The sequence below is a fragment of the Dermacentor variabilis genome, chromosome 7, assembly GCF_050947875.1.
Source record: "Dermacentor variabilis isolate Ectoservices chromosome 7, ASM5094787v1, whole genome shotgun sequence".
NCBI lineage: Eukaryota > Metazoa > Arthropoda > Arachnida > Ixodida > Ixodidae > Dermacentor > Dermacentor variabilis.
This window is the reverse complement of record NC_134574.1, coordinates 173,518,644-173,531,837: the sequence shown is the minus strand read 5'-3', so window position 1 is coordinate 173,531,837 and position 13,194 is coordinate 173,518,644. Positions and strand designations below refer to the sequence as shown.

General features: G+C 46.6%; 1 protein-coding gene across 1 annotated transcript in view; it reads left to right on the top strand.

Moving 5' to 3' along the window:
* The first annotated feature begins 12,832 nt into the window (after positions 1-12,832).
* The window catches only part of LOC142588933 (uncharacterized), a 119,757-nt gene continuing 119,395 nt past the window's right edge, over positions 12,833-13,194 (top strand). Inside the window, exon 1 of the mRNA XM_075700744.1 lies at positions 12,833-12,901. Within this exon, the coding sequence (XP_075556859.1) occupies positions 12,833-12,901 (69 nt within the window). The remainder of the gene's footprint in view (positions 12,902-13,194) is intronic.

Here is a 13,194-nt window from a genome sequence, read left to right as displayed (position 1 = left end):
GCAGACCGTACGGCACAGCCGGCATCAAACGTTTACGAGTTGCCGCATCTGAGAAACTAGGCTGCGTCCCTAAAGTGCGGAAATGTACAGCTTTTTTTTTTTTTTTCACGCTACTTGCAAATTTCCGACACCGACTGTACGTAGTGATGACGACACGCAAGCCAGGGCGGGCAGGCGGGACCGAGTTGGATTAACTACAATGAAGACGAGACATACAGGTTAGTTATAAGGCGCGATATTGCCTTTTAAAAGCTAATAAATAGGCAGTCTGCAGAAATTTGCCTTTGCATTTTGCAGGAACGTGGCTCTGGCACGTTAAAACTGAAAATTTTATTTTTTTTAGCCTTTGTAGGGCAGGCACCTGCCTGCCTTACGCAGGTTTATTTCAGCTTAGGTATACAGGGCGTTTTAGCTAACGTTAGTCAGATTTTAAAAATATGCCAACGCGCTCTAAGACGACGCGACCAAATGCATGTTGCTCACTTTTGTGCATAGTGTGTCACGCTATGTTTTTGTATTTTGCTGACTTAGATAATTAGTCAAGATTGATTAACCAATTTCTGAAGCAACGAACCTAGGAAAAAAAATTCCAATTAGAAAGTTGCAGAGCGGTTTGCAAAACGTCCGAGTAAACATTTTCTGTCTTTCTACCTATCGAGTATTAGTGTTTTTCAGCTTACTGCGGATGGGGCCCGCGAAATAAAATTTAAGAAAGAAGACACCAAGTGACATGCCCGCTTGCGCGTCATCATTGCAGCGCTCCCAAACTGTCCGCGCACAAACGAGCGTCTCCGTGGAAACGGCGTCCCGCCTCCGAGCACGAGGCCGCCAGCGCATGCGTGGTGGCCGCACTCTGACGGAGGCGGAAGCGAAAAGAAATGTGTTGCACTTGGGTTTAGATTCGCGTTGTGCGGAATGAGAAGTGGTCAAATTATTAGGCCGGAGCGCTACGCGACTTCGTCGCACTCAATCAGCCGGTCAGCCAGTGAAGCCAGGAAAGAGGACGGGCAATGCGGAAGTCGCGGGCTCAGCTCCTACCTGCCTAAAGTTGCAGCTCTGCTGCCTCCTTATGGAAATTGTCGAGGAATCAAATACATTAATGATAACTGCATTGCCGTTGCCAAAGATTTCCTGCAAACGAAGTCTTGAACGCTACGCACTGTCAAGACAAGTAAAATTGGTATTTTTTCATAAAAGAATATACTAGTATGTCTCAGAAATTGTGCCCGAAATAACTGAAATCAATGCTTCCTTATTTTTGTCTATTTAGTAAAAAACTATCACACGAACTTTAGAACTATATCAGTTTGAAACCAACAAAGCAGTGCATGCCGCTGATATTAAAAATGTAAAGTCCATAAAATGAACAAGTTGAGGACAAATATTTTAATGCAACTTTGTTAACCTCACTGCCTTTCTCTCTCGCCCTTTCTGTCATACAAGAACCTTGTTTACATTTTTGTACATATGCAACGACCAGGGAGAAATCTCAATGACGCTATCCTTTGTTTCAATGTATTCCGCAGAAGCAGTTGTCACCGGTAGTGTATTGTGTGTTATTGCACCGAAATTATATCTCAACAGAGAGAATATATAGAAAGCAGAAGTTCTGCAAAATATACGAGGGGCGAGGAAAATGAAAATGAGCCAATGCGAATATGTGACAAATGGGACACTTTATTTAAAAGTAGCCTCCATGAGCATTTTTAGACATTTGTCCCACTGTCTAACGAGTCGCTCGATTCCCGTCTCAAAGTTCCTTGGGTTGCTCCTTCAAAACGTCTTTAACTGACTCTTTCACGTCATCGTCCGACAGGAATCAGGTTTCCTTGAGCTGTTTCTTCAATTGCTCCAAAATGTGGAAGTCGCAAGGCGACAGGTCTGGTCTGTACGGCGGATGTTGCAGCGTTTCTTCTTCGACCTTTGCCAGTTTTGCATTAACGACATCAGCGACGTGGGGACGGGCATTGTCGGGGAGCAAGATGACCCCATTTCTCAATTTTCCACGTCGTTTGTTCTTGATTGCGACACGCAGCCGATCCGACGTTTCATTACATCAGAAACGATTGATAGTTTCTCCAGGTTTAGCAAATTCGATCAATAATGGCCCCTGACGATCGAAAAAAAGTCAACAACACCTTTCTTGCAGAAATAACGGCCTTTGCTTTCCTTGGTGTGGTGAATTACAATGTTTCCACTGCAAGCTTTGCCGTCGTGTTTCAGGCGCGTAGTTGCGGCACCATTATTCGTCCCCGGTCACAATAGCAGACAAAAAATCGTCACCCTCATTGTGATGCCGGATTAGATGAGCCTAGGCAGCGCCGCACCTCTCCGTCTTCTGGCGGTAGTTCAGAATGTTGGGCATTCATTGCGCACACAAGAGCCAATAACCGAGATGTTCATGAATTAGAATTATGGTGTGACCCGAACCGTGACTGATATTCACACGCCCTGCCAATTCATCGATGCTTATCCTCCGTTCTTGTCTAATCAGCACTTGCAGTTTTGTTGGGGGTGATTGCACGGTGGGTTTTGCCCGGTCTTGGATGTTCTTGGCAACTTTCACGTCCTTCTTTGAACCGTTTCCTCCAACGCATCACAGTGTCCAATGAAATGCAATGTTCAACGTACACGGCAGCCATACGGCAACTAATTTCTTTTTGGGAAACATCTTCAGCAGTCAAAAACCTCACGACACCACACTGTTCAACATTTGCAGCGTCCTTTATGTCACGCAACCTTGTTCAACCCAGTATATGGTAGCATTAAAAGACATTTATCCTCACACCTGCGTGTCGCTTTTGTAAATCAGAGATGCCTGCGCGCTACGCGCATGCCTCGCAGGTAATGAACAGAACCATTATTGTGCAGGGTGGGTTGGCTCACTTTCATTTGACACGCCCTCGTACACTAGAAATGCGAAGATACAATGGAATCTACAAATGCGAAAATACGGCTTGATAAAGAGTGCCACTGGAAACAAAGTTCACCGCACGTATACACAAAACTTCGCGACAAGATATTTAAATATACGTGTAAGTTTCCAATAAATCTACCTATAAAAAAGGTCACTGTATATAATGCGTCAAACAATGAAAATAAACATGTTGCGCAAACACAGATTCACCGATCACAGCTTCCCCTCCCTCCACTCCCAGTGATGTATCAGGAGGCGGCGCGCTTTCTCCTCGCTTTTCTCCCTTGCGCACGCAGGACTGGGCCACCATCGTCGACTCACCCATGCCCCCCCCCCTCCTCTTTCACTCGCAGGTACAGCATGCGGCGCGCGGTCCCGATGTTATTGCCCTTGGACATTATACGAAACGTGAAGGCGACGGCGACGGCAGGAATGCGCCTGGAGTGTCCATATAATTGCTATCGCAATAATATAGTAACAGTATCCGGCAACTGAAGCGTCCCGTTGCCCATTACTTTCCCCAAAAGAAGAAAACACAAATTCGAACTTTCACCATGCCACAATTCGCTCCGCCGCAACAATGTCTTCTTTCTTCTTTTGTGGGGCGGGGGCACCGAAATGAAAAAAAAAAATATGCGAAGGAAATCATGCTGGCCACAATCGAATGCCTACATTGGGCACCTGATGTGGCTACCGAAGGGATGTCAAAGAAAACGGGAGAGGCTTGGTCCACAGAGAACCCCACATGCATACTGCTCGGTCCTACCCCACACGCATACTGCTCGGCATCCTACACTGGCGAGACCAGACTTTCCGGAGAGGTTGCGCTCAATCGAACGCTTTGTAATCCATCGAGTCCCCGCAGTGCTGGCCGCGAGCGACTGTGCATTGTTTATTTTTCTCGTCTGCTAGCGAGAATGCATGTAAAACTCTGCCAGGCGAAGGCCAGAGAAAAACGAACGCGCGTCGAAGTGCGCGCGCGCGATGATCGGGGCAACACGAGAAAAATAAAATTCAAGAGGCTCAATGTGTGCTCGCGAATAAAAGTCCAAGTAGAAAAATAAATAACAACGCAGTTGCCTTTGTTAGCTTTAGTGTCTTGACGTGGTTGCTTTTGCGCAGGTGAAAAAGAAATGTTGATATTCTTTTCTATGACATATGACGACTCAAGTGAACCACAACAACGCTTCGTCTCATCTGACCTCGCTGCGTGCTTTGTCAACTTGTCTGCTAGTGTGCTGATTTGGCTTTTCTCGTTGTATGGTCTGATGTGCGACTTTAGAAAAGTCAGTGCACCTCTGGCGTCAGGTGTTTGTAACAGCATGAAACCCATAAAGTTTCGGAATCGAAAACCTAAAGCGCGACGTTGGAAATGTGAATGCGCCTTTGGCATCAAAAGTTTATGAGAACTTTATATCCATAAAGTTTCAGAAGTGAAATCCATGCGCTCCGTAGATGCCGCGGTCTCCGCGAGATGCCGAGACGAGCCCGCTCGCCATTAGAGCGCCATTGAAACGGCTCGGATGGGGCTCTTGCGTTACGATATATGGCTCCCGGTGCATGGGTGTTGCCGCGAAATCGAGCCCGATTTCACAATGTTCGCGTTGAAATGTCTTTTCGAGCATGAAAAGGACATTCTACACAAAATCCACCGTGATTTCCGCATGACAGCGCGAAAAAATTTAGGGGGGGGGGGGGAACTGAAGCCCCATAAGCGCCCCCTCCCCCTTGGATACGCCCCTGGTATGTACGTGTATATGTATACCCGGGTGTTTCACCGAACACTTCCCAAATTATTTAAAATTTGTCTGTAGCAGATTACACAACTATAGTCCATGAGTAGCTCTATTCCAAGAGACGGACATGTACAAAAAATTGAAATGCATAATCGATTAATTAAAAAAAACACTAATTAAATTTTAACTAATTACTTGTGACTCATATTGAAATTTACAAATTCTAGCCGGAGGGTTCGCAAGGCGGATTCACTTGGAACGAATTTTCAGGATAGCATCATATTCAAGATATGAATTCCCGAACTTTGTGGAGAAATGCATTGGCGTCCCAATTATTTTTGCGCTTGAATGCATAAAACGACGTTTTCTTAAGAAAGTAAGTGGGACGACACTGCATTCTTACCGCAAGTTTGACGGCGCGTATGTAGTAAATGGTGTCATCCACACAATTCTTTTCGAGCGCATATGCCTTGCAATCTCACCCACTAGAATTTGTAAATTGCAATGTGAGCCATGCGGTAATTAGTTCAAAATTTAATTAGTGTACTTGTGTTATGTAGCCATTCCTGCATTTCAATTTTTTAAGTAATGTTGGCCTGTTCAAGTAGACCAGCTCATGGACTAGAATTGTGTTATCTGGCACAGGCGGTTTTTTTTTAATTTTGAAAGTGTTCGGTGAAACACCCTGTGTGTGTGTGTGTGTGTAGGTGTGTGCGTGTGTGTGCGGGTGTATGTGTGTGTGGGTGTGTGCGTGTGTGTGTGTGGGTGTGGGTGTGTGTGTGGGTGTGGGTGTGCGCGTGTGTGTGCTGTGTGTGTGTGGGGTGTGGTGTGTGTGCGTGTGTGCGTGTGTGTGTGTGTGTGTGCGAGAGAGTAATATGCCATAATGTAATTTCCGACACGTCTCCATCTCCCGAAGTCTAGTTAGACAAACTCGGGCGAAGCTCGGGGGGGGGGGGGGGGGGGGTTGCCTACACGCTCCGCCGAACGCTGCACGGAGGAAATGTGCAGCGAAACACGCCAAACGAGCCGCGCAGCGCAGCCCTCGGTGTGCACCCTTCAGCGAGGAGTTTCCCACGACTGCAGAAGTCTAGCGTTTCTTGTCAAGTGTGAATTTTGACCACGGATCAGTGAGCTCGTCGACGTCGTCGACGTCTCGCTCCTCGCAGGCTCCGACCAACGACGACAGCCGCGCGTCGTCTCCGTCGTCGCGTTGCCGTCCGGGAGCCGTCGTGCGTCGTTGCAGTTGGGAGCAACGCCGACTGCCCTTCTTCTACGACCAGGACGAGGCCCGCTGCCTGCCCTTCGTGCACCTGTGCCTCGCCAGGGGCGGATTCCGCGACAGGGACACCTGCGTGCAACGGTGCCTGCTGGCGCCGGCGTAACATGGGATGGTGCCGCTTACGACCTTCGAGATATTCGGCGCGCGCGCAGTCCGATCTCGGAGGCTACGGTGTCACGCCCAGAATACGCATGAGTCGGGCCATGCGCATCCAACCACGCGCAGAGCGTTGCAGGCGAATGCAGAGTGCAGTGATACAGAAGGGGGGGGGGGCTACACATTTGATTTGTCGAAATTCCTGCGGCAACGATGTACACACCGACGATGCTTACATAACTGTGATTTGGATAGGCAACAATACGTAAACAGCTTTCTAACTTTCTTCTGCATAAAATTATACGAACTGTCAGCGCGTGTTAGACTGGAATAGTGTAGCAATGCTCTCCCAATGCTGGCGCTTCGCCAATGGAGCGCTGCTGTGCGTGTCACCTAATCGCCGGGATGGGCCGGTCGTTGAATGGTGGATCACGGGAAATTTCTTATTGACTTTTGTTTCAGGTCTTGCCTAATTGCCACAGAGGCTGTAATTACCCGAAAGGGCCTCAGTTTGAAACAAGTGCATTACAAAACACACACACGCACACACACACACACTCACACACGCACAAAATGCCCAAACCGAGTGTCACATTTTACAATTTGAGAAATTATTTTAACAGCTGATTTTTCGTCACAAATCTTAAAAGAACTCGCTCGTTTTTGAATTACAGAAGGGATGCGAAATATTTTTTCACATTAAAAGTAATGTAAATGAAGATGTTTTAATCGATATGTGCCGAAAGTGTTGTCAGAATAACCTAGTACAAAAGCAACATATTCTAAAACAAGTTAAAGCCCCAAAGGTAAGTTACAGGCGACGTATTTAATACTTAGAACTTAATACTTAAGTAATAGCAGAATACAGTATAGTAGTTCATACAATTAAAAAACTCGAAATTATACAGACATGATCAGTCCAAAATCAGTGTAGCTTTAATATGCATCGTGAACACCTCCTTTGAGTTTCCTCTTTAATCGCACCAGCTCTCTATTTCTTCATATTTACTCAGATGTGCATAATTCGATAATGTAATGTATGTTTGCCGTAACTAACTTTGACATCGGTTCGATAGTGCGCGTACAATTTATTTATATCTGTCACTTTCTGCAACAGTGTATTCTTCATGCCCTTTTGTGTAGCGACTATGCAGCGTGCACTTTAATAAGTAGATCTGGTGGCCTTTTTGTATATTATGCTTTATGAATCATTCCCGCGCATGTAATTCACGGGTGTCTCCTAAATAGTTTCAGAATATACTAATTCTTGCACGTATCACTTTATAATATATAGAACTCTCAAATAGCCGAAGCACCCTTTTCTGCAAGACTAGTAATCTTACTATAATTGCAACCAGTAGTCATTCCCCAGACTAAAATAAAGTATACGAGCTTTGAATACACTAATGACTACTAGAGGTCTTTTTTTTTATCAGTCACAGCGGTAATAAGTGACTAATTCCGTTAATACAATCTGTAGCATTGGCTATGTCTGAGGTCAAGCATAATACGTGCATATTCCATGTCATGTTTTCGTGGAAACAGACTCCTAGAAATTTGTTCATTTGTCCGCGTAATTCGTGTTGGTCTGTGCTTAATTACATAGCTCATGTGTCACGTAAGTTTGTTGACGTAAATATTGTGCCGTCAATCCTCAGCCTATATTCATGACCGTTGCAGGAAGAAGACAGTGATCTTCAATTGCCCGTGTCTTGCGCTAGCTGATTCCAACTTGCGCCTGCAAACTTCCCAATTTCATCAATTTTCTGCCGTCCTTGACTGCTCTTCCCTTCCATCGGCACCCATTCTGTAACATCAATTATACATCAATTATTCTGTTCTACGCATTACATGGCCTGCCCAGTTCTATATTTTTTTTTATCTTACTGTCGACTAGAATATCAGCTACACCAGCTTGCTCTCTCATCCACGCCGCTTTCTTCCGGTCTCTTAACGTTGCGCCCAGCATTTTTCGTTCCATCGCTCTTTGCGTGGTCGTTAACTTGTCCTCGAACTTAATTGTTAACCTCCAAGTTTCTGCTCCATATGTTAGCACCGGTAGAATGCAATGATTGTACACTTTTGTTTTCAACGACCGTCGTAAGCTTCCAGTCAGGATTTGCTAATGCCTGCCGTATGCACTCCACCGATGTTTATTCTTCTGTAAATTTACTTCTCATGATCAGGTTTCCCTGTGAGTAATTGACCGAGATAAACGTACTCCTGCACAGACTCTAGGGCCCGGCTGGGGATCATGAAGTATTGTTCCCTTGCCAGGCTATTGAACATTGCATTTCTGTTCTGCATAATCTTCAATATTATGTACTTTCTTGTTTGCGTTTAACTGCAGCTTGTTACAATGTAATCATACAGATAACTCTTCTAGATAGGAGTTTGCCATCGTTTCTTGCGAGGTCATGTTTTTTGAAGCAAAAGATGCACCAGTGTCGTCTGCGTACATTACGATGTCTCGTTTACTGCCGATAACTGCTATGTCATTATTGCAAAGCAATAGCAATGTTGGTCCAAGTACTGAACCCTAGTCCTCAGGCTGTGACTTTCAACCAGCTAGAAAAGTTGTTGATTACTTTTGTGTGTTGAAAGCGATGCCCTTTGTAATTGGTCATTATCTCTAGTGGAATACTTCTTAGCCCATAATGTTGCAGCTTCAACAGCAGCAGCTCATGGCTGATGAGATCAAATGATTTTCGTAATTCTAGGAATAACCCCGATGTGCAAAAGCCATTTGCGATTCCTTGAATAATTTCCTCCTTTACACGGAGTAACGCCTGTTTCGTTGGCTTTTGCTTTAGAAAACTATATTTGGAGCTAGATATTACGCTGTACTTACATCGAAATGTTGGCAATTTTGGCTAATGACTCATTCAAATACTTTTATTGTAATTCAATGTACTCCTATATAGAGGCCTTCTTCCGAGAGTATTACATAGGGGGAGGGGGTTATAAAATTAAGTAACTCATATATAAAAACATATTCGCAGGCAGAGAAATACATCAAATAGCGCAAGAGATTGCAAGCTAAGCAACAGCAAATTCCTAATTAAAGTGTATTACAAGTTGGAGACACAAAAATAGAAATATACGTAGAGAATCACACGTAATGGAGCTATACAATTTGTAAAAGAAAGCGAGAAATGCAACACTTTCGTTGCTCACAAGCTCATGATATTTATGGGGATTAGTAACAGTGGCAATGCCGGGCGACACATTATTCCAATCGATTATCGTTCTAGGTACGAAGGACTGGGCGAAATGGAGCGCATGGCACGAGGCGCTCGATCTTGCAGAAGTGATCGCGTCGAGTGAAGATTACAGAAGGTGTTTGAAAGAAATCTTCACGAAGCAAGCTGTGATCGTAAAACTTATAAAATAGCGAGAGCTGAGCCGGGCCGACCGAGCCGAGTGCAATATTCTCAAGTTGATCAACACGCCTTTTTAGTGTCATTACGCTTGAGTGTCGTGAGTAATCAGGATAAATGAATCGGACAGCGCGCTTTTGTAAGGATTAAGTGTCGCCATAAGTAAATTAAATTGAATTGTGGGGTTTTACGTGCCAAAACCACTTTCTGATTATGAGGCACGCTGTAGTGGAGGACTCCGGGAATTTCGACCACCTAGGGTTCCTTAACGTGCAGCTAAATCTAAGTACACGGGTGTTTTAGTGCATTTCGCCCCCATCGAAATGCGGCCGCCATGGCCGGGATTCGATCCCTCGACCTCGTACTCAGTAAATGTCGCCAGTTATATATGCATGGTCAGGATCACAAATAGCCGATGCATATTCGACTGCGCTGGATAAACGCTGTCGTTGTTAGCATTTGTATACTGCTTTCGAAAAAAAGAAAAGGAAGTCCTTAATCCACAAAACAACCTCCGGGTCGATATTTTGTTCTTTAAGCCTGTGAAGAAGCCTCTGTTGAGGGACACAGCCGAAAGCATTCGAGCACTCAAGGAAGACTGCGTAAACTTAACCGCCAACGTCTGGTGAGGATTTTAATTGATGAATGAATCCGGCTAGTTGAGTGTCACTGAATAACCCCTGCGGAAACGGCGCTGGTATTCGTAGAGGCTCCTAGAGGTAGTTAATGACATGAGAATAAGTTGTATGCTCAAAAAGCTTACAAATAATATTTGTTAACGAAATGGGTCGGCAGTTAAGTGGCGAAGACCGGTCACCGGATTTGAAAATGGGGATGACTTTAGCAACTCTCCAGTCATGGAAGATGGTACCAGCCGAGAGAGCTTGTGGAGAAAGCAAGGGAATTAATGCAGAAAGTTGGGCTAGTCGGTGTTGATGCAGTTGCTGTGACACACACACACACACGCATATATATATATATATATATATATATATATATATATATATATATATATATATATATATATATATATATATATATTACATAGCATTCACCAGGTTCTTTAAGGTACCACACTTCTTCATCAATGAGTGCCAGTGATGGAGCGCTTACACATTACTGAAGTACTAAAGCGCCAGACAGACGACACAAGAAGAGGCAAGGACGACCGCTTACTAAATTCAAACTCCCGGTTGTTTTCTCAGCCCCTTCAAAACTTGCTACATTGTGCGCTCGCGTTAACAACCAAAAAACAGAACGCGTGACCTGCGGAACCCAGCGTACCGATCCACTTGTCAGTTGCAAGGAAGGGGTAGTTTCTCAAATTCCGTTCTCGTGCAAAAAGGTTTACATTGGACAAACGGGGCGATGTTTAAATGAAAGGCTAAAAGAAGTTGAACGCTCACAGGAAAAGGGAACTGGTTCCAATATGGCCATACATTGCAAAGAATGCGGGTGCAAGCCTCGCCTAAGAGAAACCATTGTTCTGGACAGAAGTCGAGACACCGTTGCCCGTGAGCTGAAGGAAGCCTTCCACATTAAAAGGAAGGGCCTGGAATGCGTCGGCGAACCGTCAAAAATACTGTATAAAAGTTAAATGTTCTGTTTAGAAGCCCTTAGTTAGAACTTAGCGCGTTGGTGCGCCACCTGAGCTGGGGTCAAAAATCTTAATCTTTTAGTTTCTAAAGGGGTACTCCCTTACGGCGGTGTTTTGTGTATCGCGTAAACATTATCATTTATGGTCCTTTGGCCCTATACGCCACGTGTCATTGTCGCGAACGTCATCTTTTATTCGAGTTTCGTCATCTTTTGCAATCGTTTTATCGCCTTTTGCCTGGTTACCATGTGATTTTCAACAACGTAGTCGCGATGCCAGATTTGCTATATATTGTGTGTTTCCGCCAATAAAGCATCAGTTGTTAGTAAGCCCTCGTCCGTGTCTCTTCTTGTGTCGTCTGTTTGGCGCTTTAGTACTTCAGTAACATGCACCAACTAGCCCAAGAAAAAGTTCTGCTCGCTTACACATTCATCAACAGCTTTTGAAATGCAATACGCCTCAAATATTTCCCTATGTAACTGCCTCGCGAACCGTCTGAGCACTTGCGCGTTGTGAAAGCACGGAGAGCATTTACGATTATACCTACGGAAGTGGTCAGCCAAGTGGCTAGCGCCTGCTAAAGCGTTTACAGCGTTCCAGTGCTCCCCAAGCCGATCATTTAGGCACCTGCCTGTTTGTCTAATACAGCACTTTCCGCAGGGAAGTGGAATCTTGTAAACCACCCCCACATTGCAGTCAACAAAGCGGGTGACATGCTCCTTAGTGCATGTATACCTTGACTCCCGGCGTTGTTTACTAGCCTGCACATTCTTACGAGCTTTAGTGGCGCCCAAAAAACAACACCCACACCGCACTTATTCGCCACCTTTTTTAGACGGCGGGACACGCCGTGTACGTACGGAACGGCCACAGGGTGCCTACGTGCGTCATTGCACCGAACGGCTGCTGAATCTTCTTTTACCTCTTTCAGTGAGGTAAAAGATGAGTCAATGAGGCTCTCAGTGACTGACACCAAGGTGTCATCGGGACACCTGGCCCTACGTAAACGGCTCGCTTGTTGCTGGACGCTACAGGAGACCTGGTGCACACACGATACCTTCCACCGCAGATCCATTTTGGTTTCCCTAAGCAACGGTGTTCTCACGCCACCATGTACACTTGCCATGCGCACTCACTTGTCACAAGTGATGCAATCAATGACTCGTGCCCACGTCAGCATACTCGCACTTTCTCTTACAAAGGCCGCTCCACTGCACGTCTTCAGCCCGCACGCCTGGCCTCCCGATGGCGATCCCCCGTGACTCTGTACTCGATACACGACCTGTCCATCGCCTCGTAATTGTTCCTTTTAATCTGCATATGCAGTCTACGCTAATTCGGGCGTGAGCGATCGAGTGAGGTTGTCCTGTGTGCATACGTCGCCGTCACGTGACACGCGCCGGCGGCGCTTTGCCTAGCGTACACAGTCTGTACAGGGGCGTGAGCGATGGAGTGAAGCGTCGCACACGAACGCGTGACACCAGCGGCGGGGGCCGTCGTGCCATCAACGCGGCGGCCGGCAGCCACTGTCGTTTTCTGGCCGCCGAGTGCGTGACGCACGCGCTGCCGCCGTCTCGGATCGCTCGCTTCGTTCGCGCTGTGCACAGCTCGGTGCTTTCACCGGGCGCGTCCAGCGCTGCTGGACGGCCGGATCGCTGACGGACGGCGCAAGCAGGAAGCGTCCCGACGCCGCGGCTGACCCAGCCGGGTCACCGCCAGGCGGAACTTGAACTTGCCGCCCGTCGCTCCCTTTCCACCTTTGCCGGGGGGTGCTGCGCGTCTGCTGCAAAGCCAGCCTGCTTCACAGCCAGCCGACACTCGGCCAGCATGGCCCGCCTCTCCCGGTGCATCTTCCTGGGCCCGCTCCTGATCCTCCTGACCGCGGCGCCAGAACCGGTGAGCTCACCGCGCCGGCACACTCGTCGCGGCGGACGCCCCCGTGGCCCCGGCAATTCGGCCACGCGCTAGACCAGCGCTGGTCTAGCTCAACAGCTTGCTCTGTGGCGGCCCAGCGCTCGTGTTTGTGCCACTTAATGTTCGTCTAGTGCGCTGCCTCTGAATTGATATTACCTGAAGAAGAAATTTACTCAAAAGCATGCGCATTGGGTGATCGACGTGTAGTCCAGCCAAGGTGTCAGTGAAGGCCAGCGAGTGTAGCTTACAGGTTGGCGGTTGGGGAGCACGCGAAA